At 45.5% G+C, this 17422-nt stretch overlaps 1 protein-coding gene across 4 annotated transcripts in view; it reads left to right on the top strand.

Annotated features, from left to right (window-relative positions):
* LOC135368203 (protein zer-1 homolog) overlaps positions 1-10303 on the top strand; it is a 35498-nt gene extending 25195 nt beyond the window's left edge. For all 4 annotated transcript variants that reach the window (XM_064601338.1, XM_064601337.1, XM_064601339.1 and 1 more), the window contains exons 10-18: positions 2524-2685; positions 3260-3350; positions 3432-3502; positions 4041-4088; positions 4183-4250; positions 4389-4580; positions 5379-5482; positions 5577-5703; positions 10130-10303. In XM_064601338.1, the coding sequence (XP_064457408.1) occupies positions 2524-2685; positions 3260-3350; positions 3432-3502; positions 4041-4088; positions 4183-4250; positions 4389-4580; positions 5379-5482; positions 5577-5703; positions 10130-10178 (912 nt within the window). In that variant the 3' untranslated portion in view covers positions 10179-10303. The remainder of the gene's footprint in view (positions 1-2523; positions 2686-3259; positions 3351-3431; positions 3503-4040; positions 4089-4182; positions 4251-4388; positions 4581-5378; positions 5483-5576; positions 5704-10129) is intronic.
* The last annotated feature ends 7119 nt before the right edge of the window (positions 10304-17422 follow it).

Below are 17422 nucleotides of genomic sequence, written 5' to 3'. Positions count from 1 at the left end.
GAGCCCGAAATATCGAGCGACGGGGCTGCACGCCGTCCGAAATTTTGGACGTTCTTATACATCAACTCTATGGGACCTGCGGCCGTTCCGCGAATGAGTCCGAATAATCGAGCATGTCCGAAATATCGGTGTCCGAAAAATCGGTCGGCGACTGTCTAAATGCAAGAATACTTCCACAAATTTTTGGAAACAAGCAAACAAACACAAAACATGCACAACTTCATAGTTTCAGACTCTCCAAGAGGAGGTGACGTCATGGAGAGTTCTGACATCCATCACCTAGGCGTGCATTTCCCATTCTCCGCTCTCTGTCCCATGTTGAAGGACTGCCAGCAGCTGTGGTGAGGGGATGGAGATCAACCTAGGGAAGAGCAATGTTCAGGGTGTCTACCAACCTGGAAAACTGGGAATTGTCAGGGGAAACGGCAAAGTGCCATGACGATGCTCTGTGAATTGAGAGCGCCGATCATTGGTTGAGCGACCACGCTGCAGCAACGTTGCCACGAGTAGCAATTTGCCAGTATGACGAGCTCAGCGGCACGAAAGTAGGGCAGCCTCACTAATACTTTATAAATGATCTGTTTTAGGTGGGATCTGTATCACAATAATGTGGCAGAAGGCACCAAGTTTCCTTCTGTTTTGGTTAGGGAATTCACTTGAAATTCATGTAGTCGGTGAAAACCTGGAGAAGTCAGGGAATTTGACGGCTGCAATTTGGTAGACACCCTGAATGTTGCAACACGGCAAACCAACGATAACTTGTGGACGTTTTCAGAACGTTCTCCTCCAGACAATAAAAACGGCCCTAGGACATCCTTTATTATCTCTGGGATGTCTGTGGGACAACCTGTTAAGTGCCAAAGTCACATGTCAGGAGTTCCTGGGGAAGTCCTTATAACATCCTGAACCACATTTTACAGACCCGAAATGGATCTTTTTCATAGAAAAATTAGCGTAGCAGTGCTTTAAAGCGAAAAAAAAAAAACCCGCAGGAGAGACTGACAAGACAGCTCACAAAGTTGAAAAATATTTCCATGGAGCAGTACTGCAAGCAAATCTGTCCTGTGACCATTCTGTCGTATTCCAAGACACAGTCCACCAATGCAGACCGTTTTAGCGAAGGTGCTCACACCCTTAGCAGGGTAGCAGGCTCACTTTTCTGCCCCTCTACCACGTAAGTACGTGGAGTTGAAGGGAGACCTGAGCTCTCGAGGTATTTCCGTGGGTAAGACAGGTACTACATACCAGTGGCGGATCCAAAGGGGGGAGGGGGGCAGTTGGGCGATCGCCCCCAAAATGTCAGTTTGTACTTTGGATTTCCCCTCCCCCCTCCCCCACTACGCGTTCCGACAAAGAAACCGCCCCCCCCCCCCAAACCGGGGGTGTGGATCCACCCCTTCTACGTCCACCTACGTACACATTGTTTGTCACACGAGCTTCCACAAATCCGAGGGTCCTGTTCGCCTGCGAATCAAAATGAAGGGCGAGGTGTCGAAGTTTAATTCGATTGTGTTTAAAAACAACACCGACATAAGGAATTGCTTGGTACTCACCGTGAATAGAGAGTCTGTGTTTCTTACTGCTTTCGGTTTGAGACATTCAGTTGGTATATCAGAAGTAGACCTTCTGCAGTGCTACACGACCCGCATTTCTCTCTCTCTTGCAATAAATGATCCATGTAACATCCTGTGATGGATCTGTTTCGGACTATTCTTGGAACAGCCACGGCGGGAAACGCTGTGAATATATGGCTAGCGACATCCATCCATGAAGTCCCAGAGATGTCCAAAGGACATCCATTTCTGGATATGGACATATGGATATATTGCGTATCTCCAGAGGAGAAGGTGTTCTGTTTGCTTTTGCGCTTCTGCTTGCTGCATATGATATTGCCAGGTAGAAGTGACCAAAGTAGCTGCCAGTCAAATGCTGTTGTAGTGTTTCAAATACATATTATCTACTTCTGCTTTATGTTCTTTTGTTTTGAGAGGTTAAGCACCACAGGAATGAATAATGCACCATTCATCATGGGGGTGAGAAAAAAACCATTTTGCACAGAAAATATGCTAGTATTTTTAGTCGAGATCTATATCCCAGTTGGATGTAATTTTAAAATCCCAGTGACATCCTACAATGAATCCTGATCTGATATCACTGGGACATTTCTAATAATATTTTGTGCACATCCTTCTGACGTCCATGAAGGACCAGGACGTCAGGATCTTTTCAGGATGTCCTTGCAAATTGCACACACTACCACGTCATACTTCTCAAAATATGAAATTCGTCAGTTGACACAGTCCTGCATCACGTAGAGAAACAACATTTTGTGAGAATGCAAGCATTTATGCAGAATGAGAATTTATGCCATTACTAGGGTTGTAATGACATAAATTTGACTCTGAAAAAGAATGACTCTGAAAACATGCGATTTAGTCTGTGGTGGCACTTACTTTACTGTTCAACATTTTTGATGTGTTGCGTCACTCAAAAGATTTTCTTTTTCATGCCTGCCACATACAGTTGTTTGACTACGAGCGACTAGTAGACATCTTGCTGCATATTGTGTCCCAAGAGGACCAGGATGACTTTGTACAGCGTATTGGTATCTATTTGCTCAACTCATTAGCTTGCCAAGTGGATGGCATGCAGAAACAACTGGTTGGTGATAAAGGCGCCATAACGGTAAGCGTTCCATTTGGAAGCTGGCACTTTTACTTGTTTCTTTACGTATATGCAGTATTTACTTAACAACACCCTCAGGGCCCTGAGGCGTTACAGTGGGTTCAGGCTAGAGGTTGACATGGCCCGCTGTTTTTTTGGCTCGGCCCTGGCTTGTCTTAGCCTAGCTGGCATCCTTAAGAAAGGACCCAGGCCTGGCCTGGACTTGCCACAGAAACATAAGGCCTGTGTGTTACCCACCTCAGAATCGCCAAAGTCACTTACAGCTGAAACTGTAAACAGCCACAACATACCTTCCAGATGTTGCAAACAGCCACAAGTTTATTTGATTACATCATCGCATTTAGGATGTTTAATGGATGGCAGTTGTGCCAGTCATTCCAGTCTCTGATGCTGAAAGCTAGAGAACTATGAGCATCTGTCTTATATCTTAGACGTTTGAACCTGCATGGCGGTCTTGTGGTGGAAATCTGCCTTGTCCTTCATTATCTTCTCAATATTTTAAGTTATGTGTTTTCTGCTTGAGCGCAAGGCACGTAAAGTTGTTTCATCCTCGTATTCTCTTTCCTTTGTCTAGATAATGCTACAACTAATCGAAGCGAGAGTTTTCCGAGGCTCCTCAGATGAAGTCATGGAGACTGCATGGAGTACGATGTGGAACGTTACCGGTACAGTGAAAAAGAAGCTTGCCACATCCTAAAATGGCACCTTGCACCATCTGTTCGCTACAGAGAAGGTTTCACTTTCAGATGAAACACCAGTCAATTGTCAGAGGTTTCTAGACGGAGGAGGCATGATGCTGTTTTTAGAGTGCCTACGGGTGAGATGACTCACTAAAGCAACGTGATTCAATATGAAGGATGTTGATATCGATGATATTGACAAAATATTTTGGCAACCTTTCTTTTCGTTTCTTCCTTTTAGTGAGTGCCACTGAGGTGTGAACCCTATCTTATTTATCTTGTTCATCAGTCACAAACATCCGACATGGCTAAACAGGTCTTCTGCAGGTGCATCACAAGTGCATGCCATATTTGCTCGCATAAATTAATGCACTCTATAGCCCCAAAATGTAGCTTGTTTGACCGTTCAGTGTGTATAACCTGTGCAGACAGGGACGGATCCAGGATTTTTCACAGGAGAGAAACCATTCCAACCATGTACAGCATGCTAGATACGCGATCTAGGATCAATTATTCACTATGTAAAGACAGTCAGGGTCAGGACATCCGAACCTCCCCTCTAGATCCGCCCCTGTGTTCGTCCCCCCGATAGAATTTGCTTGTCACATTGCTTAGTGCAGCTGTGCTGCTGCACAGCTTTGGTAACTCAACTTATGGGCACGATTTCTTTGTTAGGCATTCGCTGACAAGCCAGAGCTACTGAGAAATATGATGGGTCTTTTAGTAAGTTTTTCTCATTTCGCTGACATTCGTACAACACGAGTCAAGAACGAACAGTGGCTTATTACAACCAACCAACTTTACTCTTCCTAACCAGGGCAATGTAGCCGAAGTAAAAGAGCTACGGCCCCGCCTCATGAAAGACGAATACCTTGAAGTTTTTAGGTGAGTATACTTCCGGCCGAGGGCCCCAAAACTATGAAAGCTTGACTTCATATGAACTTCATATGAACTTCATATGAACTTCATATGAACTTCTTATGAACTTCATATGAACTTCTTATGAACTTCTTATGATTACAGCCACCTGCTAGACAGCACGAGCGACGGCATTGAAGTGAGCTACAATGCTGCGGGAATCCTGTCGCACATAGCGTCCGACGGTCCAGAGCTGTGGGAGGCGCACAACATCCGATCAGTGAGCAGGGAACAAGTGCTGAGTCGAATGGTCAGGGCCATTGAGAGTTGGAGATTGCTGACCAAGCGAAACATTAACTACAGGCAAGCTGACTCCTCCAAATCATCCAACGACTATCCTTGCGTTTCCTGACCAAGAGCGAGGGAGGCTCTACCTCCCGGATGCCGGCCAATAGGAGGACATGGAGGGAAGGCACTTCCCAAGCCTCTACTCTCGCCTAAGAGATGGCGCAGTGTTATCGTTGTTTCGCATGTTGCAAGGCTTCTGCTGTGGCGCACCAATCTAACCAAGGGTTCGCCGTCCGTCAACATGGCGGGAGTGGCGCATACGCCGGTTAACGGACAGCGAAGCCGTTTTGTAGATTGGTGCGCCATGGGAGAAGCCTTGCGACAAGTAAAACAACGGAAATGCTGCGCCATCTCTTAGGCGAGAGCAGGGGCTTGGGAAGTGCTGTACATCTAGGCAGGAGTCATGTGACAATATATGATGCTAATAACAGTTTTTCATAAAACCAACACTTCGAAAGTCACGTTTCCAATTCCAAATAGCAGAAAGGGCACTTGCAGTTACGATCACACCACGATAGTGCACGCAGAGCTTCAGGGGGAAGTCTCTGATCACAGCACTGTCACATCCAGTGAAAGTTCAGTGGCACCATTTTAGTTTCAAAGTCGTAATGTTGAAGTGCAAGCTGCAATACCTACGTGTTGACATGGGTGCACACGACTGTTGGTCATATACATAACCTGTGTTACTTGTATTTACTCAAACGCATGCGTATGGACACGAAAACTCTTGTTTCTCAGTCAACAATGTTTCTCCTGGAAAGGTTGGAATGCAACCGTAATTCAATCATGCAAAATATGTCGCTCTACCTGCAGGTCCTTTGAACCTATCTTGAGGCTCTTGAAAGTGGAACATACTCCAGAGGCTCAGCATTGGGCAGTATGGGCACTAGCAAACTTGACAAAAGTCTATCGTAAGTTTGCTTTTATAGTACAGCGTTGTGACTGCGTTGTGTGCAATCACCAGTGATGTTCCTGCCTCCTGATTCGGTGCTCTTTGCTGCCCAGCTGACAAGTACTGTCCCTTGATCCGTGAAGAAGGAGGTGTGGAGCTTGTACAGAAGCTGCTCAGTAGCAGCAAACCCTATGAGCGTATCAAAGAGCTCTCGCGTATCATCATCGAGCAGTGTGCAATGTAAGTCGTGAAAGCACTCTGCTTGTTCTGGGCACACTATTGTTGCTTTTTGGAAGTGGTGACCAGAGGTTGGCATTTTGCGAAGAATTCATTCAACAATTCAACATCACATCGTGTCCGACCTTGCTTCACACTGCACAGCATCGCATCACCATCAAAGTCTATTTCATCAAATCCCATCATTTGACATCACCATTAGACCCCATCACATCATAACCCATCACTCAACTGCAACATCACAGCCTGTCACATCAGTAACCCATCATTCAACATCACAGTCCAACACTAGAGCCCCTAGCCTTCAGTGAGTCAACGATTACGCAAAATTTCATGGAATTGGCAGTGTCTCGCGGAACCCGATGTGTCCCTCAAAATCATCTGTTTTCCTATACCTTGAGGAATTACGTAAGGATTTCGGTCGGGGACTGAAACTGAAACAAATATTTCTTCGGTTACGGTTCAGAGTCAGAACTCTGAAACTGGTTTCGGTTACGGGATTCACCATTTTAATATTTGTGGTTACCGGTGACCGAACAGTTGAACCGCTGTTTGTGTGTGTGGGTGTTTCTTCTTTCTTTTTTTTAAGGATGTATTTGTGAGCTGTGTGGATGTCGTTAAATGAACTAAAAAGTGTAAATGGGTAAAAATGAACATATTTAGCTGTTGCGCTCCGAAAGGATGGTGCAGTGCCATCTGCCAGGTCGAAGAAAGAGTTCACTCTTTCTTAGGTACACTTTGGCCGTTTGTGACATTCTTCGTAAAATAATTTGTTATATATTTGTTATACAGTCGCCGACCGATTTTTCGGACGTGCTCGATTATTCGGACTCGTTCGCGGAACGCCCCATAGATTGATGTATGAGAACGTCCAAAATTTCGGACGCCGTACAGTTCCGTCGCTCGATATTTCGGGCTCTGTTTGCCCAACCCGCGAATTTCTCTCTTGGGGTGACGGAAAATACTGGTATCATCCGAAATTCGGATCAAAAGAAATCAACCAACTAAAATATTGAGACAAAAGATAGGCAGTGATGATTGTTCATTTTCCATTCCTCTGAGTAGAAGAGGTCTGTCGTAGCGCTTTTTCGTCTTCGTTTTTGGCCAACGGCCCAGCACGTGCTGTACGCACGCGAGTTGCGGTAGAGCGCTGTAAAGCGAGCTTCACCTAAAGCACGCATGCGTTAGGTGAAGCCGACTTGCGGACTTGATGACGGCGGTGCCTCTCGCAGTGTACGTTGACGAAATGTCGCTTCGGGAAATAGAAGCTGATGTTATCAGGTAGAGCTGGAAGCGCGTTAGGAAAGCGTCGACAAATTTTTCCAGCCTACTAGGGCTTAGTAAACTCTATTTTGAAGCGAAATTCGTTTTTTCGGACTGCTCGATTATTCGGACTTTTGCGCGATCGCCGCCGAGTCCGAAAAATCGGACGGCGACTGTAATTATTATAATACAGTCAGACTCCTTTATAGCGAACACCTTTTTAACGAAAATACCTTTACTGTAAATTTTTTTTGCTGTCCTCTGAGTTTCGTCGTAAAGGAGTTTGACTGTAATATAACTATATATAATTTGTTATATAATTGATAAATCTATTATCTCTGCACATTCATTTCTCTTGTGCTGTAACAAGCTGCAAGACAGGAAACACTGTGTGCATTCAGCGGTTAAGCGAACAGATGTGGAAACAAATGCTTCGTATCTTAAATGATCACAGTAATACAGTTAATAGCTCATAAGGGGCGCGCGCAGTGCATATCATACGATGCGTATGTCATCCAGTTATGGGTCCAAGTGCATAAGGTGGTATGTTGTCTACGCAACTTCTGAATGAAAAACATATGACGAAGAGATCCACCTTTACAGAAGCGCATACTATACCTCTAATCAGAGTTGTAAAGTCTTACAAATAACACACCCGAAATTATTAGTGTTCACGTTCCAACCAATTCACATGAACCGGTAACCGAAATCACATTTTTGGTTCAGGTTACGGGTTCCAAGCTGTTTCCGGTTTCTGGTTCTGTTCCGGTTTCAGTCTCCGATTTCAATCGATCTGCGACGTTTTCGCGGGTTAAAGCCAGTCAGTCGCAACGGCAATGCCTGACACCACTAATAATGCTGGCACTTAGACAGCTGAATGGGTCGTGACAAAAGGAAATTTAACGACAGTGACAGCCAGAGAGAGATTGACGTAGTTGAGTCTAGTTTTCTTTGCGCACTGAAAAGTTGCAAAAGGCTTTTGAAAAAGCGTGCGCGATAAGTCGTCATGCAATCCTGGGAGAATGCTGCACTTTTTCTGTTGCTTACTTTCTCTTGCCTGTGGAATCCATGGATTTGTAAATCCCACTTTGTGGAAAAGCAAATTTTCCACATTTTGTACTGCAGAAAGCTAGGGGCTTTATCTGTCACATCATAACCCATCACTCAACATCACATCTCATCACATCATAACCCATCATTCGACCTCACAGCACATCAGATCATAACGCGTCATTAAACATCACCTCCCATCACATGAGCCATCATGCTGCTTTCTGGAGTGTGTGTCTAAAGTGGGAAATCTGGAGCCATACTGTTCTTTTTTCTTTAATAGTTTTTCTTCTTTTTTCATTCATTCTTCTTTTTTGTTGTTGTTGTTGTGTGCCTGCCTTCTTCCCCAGATCTCAGCTATAAACCTGCCCATATTCCCATTATTCAACCCATTATTCAACATTACACCTTATCACATCATAGGTGATAATTCAACTTCACAGACCATCACACCATACATACACCATCGTTGAACGTCACAATGTACCAAATTATTTAACATTACAGCCTATCACACCATAGACCATAATTCAACTGCAGAGCCCATTCTGAATTTGACTTCGAAACTTATCATTTCAAATGATGGACTTTGAAATTGAATTCCAGTGATGCGTTGAAGTTCGGGGAAGTGCGCAGTTGACGCTGAGCAGTCTGCCTGCATTCGACAGCAATATGTAGCTCGGGGAACGGTGTGTCCTCTGGGCCGACTTTGCCTGTATGAGATTGAATCCGAAATTTTGGCTTCTGTTAGCTGGATGCTGGTGACAGGCTTGAACTGAATTGTGCCATGCAACCGGGTTTGCGTGTTATTTATCCCTCCTCATCTCTGTTTACTTTCTTGATTTCTGTTTGCTCCTTTCTGTTTATGATGGTTGGTGGAGAGGTTGAGCATTCATGAGAGAGCATTCATTAGAAGGCCATCGAGCTGTTTATGGACAAGCTAATAGAACTAAAACTATAAAACTATAAGCACTTCTTGCATTGTGGTGTCGCAATGGCAGGGTGCCCATAGCAGAGAAATGCCCTCTCAGGCAAAGCCCAGGGTCGGCAAAGCCCAGTATTGTTGGATTGTGTATACCTTGCTGACGACTGCTGTAGGGTATGCAGTTGAAAATGAAGTGCTTGAAAAGTTCCAAGGCAATGTGGTGCACATGTAGCTCCCTCTGCACCGCATAGATAGCAGATCCTGGTCAAACAACAATTGCGTAGGACGGGTGCAACACCAAGGAGTGTAAGCCCAGTTACGCACTGCGAGATATTGCAAAATGTTGGCACCATAGGAAATACAGGTGGAACACACCAACATAGGAATCAGAGGAAAGCAGAAGTCTTAGTCGTAAATAAGTTACACGTAATTTGTAGATGTAACTAGTTGCTACTTTTGGTAAAAGTAACTGCAATTAAGTTACTCAGGCAGTGGCTTATTTACCCACACAACATCGAACACTGTAGTGAGAAAAGCTCCCATGCTTCTCTTGAACAACTTTTTAAATTTGTAGCTTAGATGCTGTTTCACAAGATAGTTGTAATTATAGCTAAGTTACTTTTGTGAAGTAACTTATTCATTGATTGACTGAATTCGATTGCCCACCACTTCTTTCCCTCGTCCCTTTTAACACCCCAGCTAAGATGCTAAGATTTTCATACGCGTTTCATGTCGATAGGCATCATGGTAGCTGTTCTTTATCACGTGTTAATTATATCCCTCGTGAGTGCGATTTGGACATTTTCTCAAACTTCTATCTCTACTTCAAACTCTATCTGCAGCACACGAGTCGTGATATGTCGTGAGTGCTCACTTACCACTATTTCAGACTCTGTATTTGAGTACTCGAGTATCTCCTATACTCTATAGATGTGCGCACTATATTGTTGGTTGTGTTTCAATTTGGGGTGCACCATCACCAAGGCAGCTGCTGTTCAAGGCCACCGTAAAAATACCAATAAATAAAATAAAATAAACTTACCCATGAGCTTATCATGGGTATGTATGACATATAAGCCTGATTAAGCTGAAAGCGTGATTGCAGAACAGTCCCAAACTGGGCAGGATCTCTCTAGATGCACAAGGTGGTTGTACTGGCTAATTGCTCTTCAACATATTGTTCCGTTCCAGGTATGAAAGGAATGGATGCATTCTGGAAGACTTGGATGAAATATCGTGATGGGTTTTAAAGTGGTGTACACTCCTGTTTTTATTTTAGGGTGTCATTGTGAGTACGGAGTAATATTATATAAGTTCGTGTATTTTCTCAGCCTGGCCAAAATAAACAGACAAATGCCTCACTCATTGCTCGTTTTTGTGTGATAAATACGCAGGTGGATTCTAAGAACGCTGCTGATAAACTTCTCTCACTCTTTCTTCCTTACACACACACGCAAAGGACGATTGTGTGAGGTTGTTTTAAACTATGTCCAATGGAAATCTAGCAGGTTAGGATGCTCTCAGAAAAAAAAAAAAAAGCACGTGCCAACTTTTGCAAATCAAATTAGCAAAATTATTTATTTGATTAAGTAATTGCCTTGTACAAATCCGTTCGGTTCTGTCTTGGTTGGGGAAGGTTGCAAAATGTTATCACTGTACGTGATTTCAAGTATGAGCAGGAACATTTAGGTGAAACCCGCTTTACAAGGCTGGCATGCAAACAGCAAGCAGACTTCACTTCACGCTTGTGGGAGTGAGGTGAAGTACGCTTTACAGGGCCGACATACAAACCGCAAGTTATTAGTTTCAATTTACGCTTGTGCGCGTTAGGCGAATTGAGCTTTACAAGATACACACAAACCGCAAGTTAGCTTCACTTTACGCTTCTAAGCGTTATGCGAAGTGCGCTTTACAAGATTTACAAACCGCAAGTTAACTTCGCTTTACGCTTGCGCGCATTAGGCGAAGTGCGCTTTACATGACACATGTAAAACGCAAGTTAGCTTCACCTTACGCTTGTAAACGTTAGGCGAAGTGCGCTTTACAGTACACATACAAACCGCAAGTTAGCTTCACTTCCCGCTTGTGAGCGTTAGGCGAAGTGTACTTTACAATGCACGTACGAACCACAAGTTAACTTTATGCTTGCGTGCGTTAAGCGAAGTGTGCTTTACATGACACATGCAAAACGCAAGTTAGCTTCACTTTACGCTTGTAAACGTAAGGCGAAGTGCGCTTTACAGTACACACACAAACCGCAAGTTAGCTTCACTTCACGCTTGTGAGCGTTAGGCGAAACGTACTTTACAATACACGTACGAACCGCAAGTTAACTTTATGCTTGCGTGCGTTAAGCGAAGTGCGCTTTACATGACACATGCAAAACGCAAGTTAGCTTCACTTTACGCCTGTAAGCGTTAGGCGAAGTGCGCTCTATGATACACGTACAAACCGCGAGTTAGCTTTACTTTACGCTTGTAAGCGTTAGGCGAAGTGCGCGTTACAGTACACGTACAAACCGCAAGTTAGCTTTACTTTACGCTTGTAAGCGTTAGGCGAAGTGCGCGTTACAGTACACGTACAAACCGCAAGTTAGCTTTACTTTACGCTTGTAAGCGTTAGGTGAAGGGCGCTTTACATGACACGTGCAAACTGCGAGTTCACTTCACGCTTGTAAGCGTTAAGCGAAGTGCGCTTTACAATACACATAAAAACCGCAAGTTAGCTTCACTTTACGCTTGTAAGCGTTAGGCGAAGTGCGCTTTACAAGATGTTCAAACCGCAAGTTAACTTCACTTTACGCTTGCGTGCGTTAGGCGAAGTGCGCTTTACATGACACATGCAAAACGCAAGTTAGCTTCACTTTACGCCTGTACGCGTTAGGCGAAGTGCGCTTTGCAATACACGTACAAAACGCAAGTTAGCTTTACTTTACGCGTGTAAGCGTTAGGCGAAGTGCGCGGTACAGTACACGTACAAACCGCAAGTTAGCTTTACTTTACGCTTGTAAGCGTTAGGCGAAGTGCGCTTTACAAGATGTACAAACCGCAACTTAACTTCACTTTACGCTTGCGTGCGTTAGGCGAAGTGCGCTTTACATGACACATGCAAAACGCAAGTTAGCTTCACTTTACGCCTGTACGCGTTAGGCGAAGTGCGCTTTACAATACACGTACAAAACGCAAGTTAGCTTTACTTTACGCGTGTAAGCGTTAGGCGAAGTGGGCTCTACAAGGCGTACAAACCGCAAGTTAACTTGACGGTTGCGCGCGTTAGGTGAAGGGCGCTTTACATGACACATGCAAACTGCGAGTTTACTTCACTCCACGCTTGTAAGCGTTAGGCGAAGTGCGCTTTACAGTACACATACAAACCACAAGTTAGCTTTACTTTACGCTTGTAAGCGTGAGGCGAAGCGCGCTTTACAAGATGTACAAACCGCAAGTTAATTTCACTTTACGCTTGCGCGCGTTAGGCAAACCGCGAGTTAGCTTCACTTCACACTTGAAAACGTTAGGCGAAGTGTGCTCTATAATACGCATACAAACCAGAAGTTAGCTTTACTTTACGCTTGTAAGCGTTAGGCGAAGTGCGCTTTACAAGGGTACAAACCGCGAGTTAACTTCACTTTACGCTGGCGTGCGTTAGGCGAAGTGCGCTTTACATGACACATGTAAAACGCAATTTTGCTTCACTTTACGCTTGTAAACGTTAGGCGAAGTACGCTTTACAATACACATAGAAACCGCGAGTTAGCTTCACTTCATGCTTGTAAGCTTTGGTGTAGTGCGTTTTACAAGACGTACGTGGGGGGCGTGCATAACGCCCCCCCCCCCTCATAAACAGAGGTCTGCCCTCGAAACATTCATCTTGAGGGTCAGCTGGGTAGACTTCCAGGAGGGTGCTCGGCCCCCTGGGAATGTTACGCCCCCCCCCCCCCCCCCCGCAGTCGGAGCCTATGATACAAACCACAAGTTAGCTTCACTTTATCGTACCACTTCGTACCAGTCGTGTGTGAAATATAGCGCCGTTTTACTCCTCCTTCAACACCGACAATAACTCCGAAAATCTGACGCGGATATGGAGTAGCTTCTGTGAAATTTGAAGCAATGCACGGCAAGAGCCGACGCCGCCACATGGTGGAATTCCCTCTCTGGAAATCGGAGAAAACGTCACACGGACAACTCCAATCAGGGAGTGCCCTTTAGCGGCCGGCGAGGCGAAACGGCGTTCGGGCATTTGCAAGTCGCGGAGATTTGTGATCGGCCTGTGGAATGTCGGAATGTCGTTCCTGCGGGTTAGCGTAGGACACGTTCGTACAGCCAGGAAGCTAATACGGCGTTCTCCGCGACATGATCGGGTCATAACTCACACTTATCAGCAAAAATAGGCGTATTTTGACTTGGTATATTTTGAAGCGAACGCGAAGCAGACGAGCTCGGAGGCAATCGCCTGGGCTGCTTTTCCATTGGTGTGCCTGGCCTACGTCATCATGATGTTACTATCGCTGCTGCTTTCTTAGGTAGAGAGGCAGTGCGAAACTTTAACTGTATAAGTGCTTAAATTCGCGGGCTCAATAATTCGCGAATTTGTGAGTGGCCAGGATCGCAGGCAATATAATTTGCGGAACCATAAATTCGCGCTACCGCGATTTTCGACTCTGCACCAGGCGTCTTGGAAGCTCTCAACTTTCGGAAAGAAGATAAAGGGACGGTGTCGTACAGCCGGGGCGATTCCGAAACTTAGTCAAAACTATCTTCACGAGTACTCTACGCGTACAACCGTCAAAGTTTCATTCGGAATAACCAAGTCGTTTTCGAGGAATTTGTCGAAACGTGCCGTAGTAGCAGACGACGAAACCTGCACTTCACTCTCATGCAACGTCACGCACGACGTTGGCCTACGGGTAAGTCGCCGTTGGCATAGCAGTTCCAACTAGAGTCACTAAATGGGCTACGCTTCAGAGTATCGACACAGAGGTCCAAGGGAGAGCAGGAGCGCCATCTTATTTCCGCACCACACCGGTACCACCCCAGTTGAAGATCAAAGACGGCTATCAAAATGCTCGCTGTGGGATAGAGAAGCGTGCAGTGATTGTTATGCGATAATCCACGTATTGTCCACCAGAGCGTCCCGAAAATGTCAAGGTGAGCTCGACGCCGTCAACTGCTGCTTGTAAACGAAAGGAACATTTCACCCGCGCACGATAGATGGCATTGTGTGCTACCGTGCGCAGTGCGCTTGCGCGTGGGTAGCGTGGCGCGGAAACAAGATGGCGCATGCTCGCTCTTGGAACTCAGTGTCGATACTCAGAAGCGTAGCTTATTTAGTAACTCTAGTTCCAACTTGCAGAAGGACCTTGAGTTGTGTCATCCGCCTTACGGGGCTGAAATGCAAATATGAGGTCGGCTTCACCTCACGCTTGCAAGTGTTATGTGAAGTGCGCTTTACGGGGCTGAAATGCAAATATGAAGTCTGCTTCACCACACGCTTGCAAGTGTTATGTGAAGTGCGCTTTGCGGGGCTGAAATGCAAATATGAAGTCGGCTTCGCTTCACGCTTGCAAGTGTTATGTGAAGCGCGCTTTACGGGGTGAAATGCAAATATGAAGTCGGCTTCGCTTCACGCTTGCAAGTGTTATGTGAAGCGCGCTTTACGGGGTGAAATGCAAATATGAAGTCGGCTTCACCTCACGCTTGCAAGTGTTATGTGAAGTGCGCTTTACGGGGCTGAAATGCATATATGAAGTCTGCTTCACCACACGCTTGCAAGTGTTATGTGAAGTGCGCTTTACGGGGCTGAAATGCAAATATGAAGTCGGCTTCGCTTCACGCTTGCAAGTGTTATGTGAAGCGCGCTTTACGGGGCTGAAATGCAAATATAAAGTTTGCTTCACCTCACGCTTGCAAGTGTTATGTGAAGCGCGCTTTACGGGGCTGAAATGCAAATATGAAGTCGGCTTCACCTCACGCTTGCAAGTGTTAGGTGAAGTGCGCTTTACGGGGCTGAAATGCAAATATGAAGTCGGCTTCACTTCACGCTTGCAAGTGTTATGTGAAGCGCGCTTTACGGGGCTGGAATGCAAATATAAAGTTTGCTTCACCTCACGCTTGCAAGTGTTATGTGAAGTGCGCTTTACGGGGCTGAAATGCAAATATGAAGTCTGCTTCACCACACGCTTGCAAGTGTTATGTGAAGTGCGCTTTACAGGGCTGAAATGCAAATATGAAGTCGGCTTCGCTTCACGCTTGCAAAGTGTTATGTGAAGCGCGCTTTACGGGGCTGAAATGCAAATATGAAGTCGGCTTCACCTCACGCTTGCAAGTGTTAGGTGAAGTGCGCTTTACGGGGCTAAAATGCAAATATGAAGTCTGCTTCACCACACGCTTGCAAGTGTTAGGTGAAGTGCGCTTTACAGGGCTGAAATGCAAATATGAAGTCGGCTTCGCTTCACGCTTGCAAGTGTTATGTGAAGTGCGCTTTGCGGGGCTGAAATGCAAATATGAAGTCGGCTTTGCTTCACGCTTGCAAGTGTTATGTGAAGTGCGCTTTGCGGGGCTGAAATGCAAATATGAAGTCGGCTTCGCTTCACGCTTGCAAGTGTTATGTGAAGCGCGCTTTACGGGGCTGAAATGCAAATATGAAGTCGGCTTCACCTCACGTTTGCAAGTGTTAGGTGAAGTGCGCTTTGCGGGACCGACACAAACACACAAGTTCATATACAAACCAATTCAAACAATTCCCAGGAAAAAATGTGCTGACGCCAGGACTCGAACCTAGCCCTCCTGATTTCCAGTCAGGGATGCCGCTTCACCTAAGGCCCCCAAGCGTGTCACAATTAATCAAACATCGCAGCGAGGAAGTAACATATCAGGCAGCTCAGAAAGTCGCTTCCCTGGACAGTCTTAGTAGTAAGAATACTTGTTTACATGGACGAGTTAGAAACGGGCTACGTCATGTGGGTACGATAAACACCACCTAGATACAGAAAGCCGGCGCGCTCGTCGTCGTGACGTAACAATTAAGAGTCAGCCAATCAGGATCGTGTTTTCAACGGCCGTAGCCAATCACGAACGTGCTTTCAGCGGAAGTGGCCATGGAGAAGAACCACCGTCGTCTGCGAGTTGTGATTGAACGTCCCCGCGTACTAAATGGGAAAACTTGGAAATAAAGCGCAAAACGGTCTCAATCTTTCTCCAAACTGATTTTCTGGAAAGCGTCTCGCACTTTTTGTCTAAATATTTAGGTCTGCATGTTCCAGGTGAGCCGCAGTCATTTGCGGGTTCTTGAATTCGCAGAACGGTGAATCGCAGTAGCAGACGAAAGGGAGAGGAGGCAATGCACACGCTTTCTCTATCTAAGTGGTGCTGGTACAGTGCCCTTACGGACCGTTATCGACCCGGATATCCCTGGTGGCTGAACAGCAAGAGACCCACTACACCGCGCTTATGATATTGGACATATATGCAGATGCCCGTCCTTTTCAATAGACGAAGATTATTCTCCGACTTTGACATGCAAATGTCGGCAGGGAAAGGGAAGCTCTGTCTGCGCGACGTTCAAGCAAAGGCGCAATCTCGATGCCGAACAGCGACTTCTCATAAAGGGGGAAGTGCCTTTAGGAAAGAAGCGAAAATACCAGTACTGATAGTCCTCGTGCCCATGGACTCTTGTGGTACACACGAAGATAAAAAGAAAAAGCGTTCCTGTTTTCTGCACAATGAATTGTTGCTGATGTAATTAGATAAAACCGAGAATTTTTCCTGCAGGCGCGTCTGCAGTGTTGGAGAATATCACATCATTGATTGTATTGATACGTCGATATCTCGACTAAAAGTAAAAGGCCTCGAAGAAGTACTGAAAAATTCGCGACAAGCTCTGGCTTTCTTCGTCATGGATTTCATCTACCTGCTTGCCTGCGCGTATGCCGTTTTACCTGACAAAAAATAAAAAAAAATAAAAAAGTTTTTCTTCGGCGACAGAAAAATTGGCCAATATTTCCAATCCCCCAAATTAAAAATATCAAGTTCCGGCATACTACAATGCACAAACGAGGCCAAAATTGCGTGTTTAGTCATTCCAGTCAACTATTGCACTCGTTCTTCTAACATGACTTGATCTCAGTTCAGGCGTCTACGAGGGGGCCGGGGAGGGCAATTCCCCCACCCCCACCCCCACCCCCCGAGGCCGCCTGAAGGCGAGCCAAACGCGCAGGAAGAAGCCGTTTTAGGATGACAGAATCAAGAACACGGGGGGAGAGGAGCAAATTTCCCACTTGTCCCCCCGGAGGCGAAAAGTAGAAGCCGGCACTTTGTCTGCGCTGAATTTCTGTGTTAGACCCAATAAAAGATGTTCCACTTTTTATTTATATATATTTTTTAATTCGTACTAAAAACAAAACCACCTGACGAAGCCATCCTTCTATATTAGCGAATCAAAATTACAGGGCGTCTTGCATCTAAACGTAACAACTCTATGCACTTG

This window comes from Ornithodoros turicata, chromosome 9, assembly GCF_037126465.1.
Source record: "Ornithodoros turicata isolate Travis chromosome 9, ASM3712646v1, whole genome shotgun sequence".
NCBI lineage: Eukaryota > Metazoa > Arthropoda > Arachnida > Ixodida > Argasidae > Ornithodoros > Ornithodoros turicata.
Note: the sequence above shows the minus strand (reverse complement) of the source record. Positions and strands in the feature narration are given on the sequence as shown.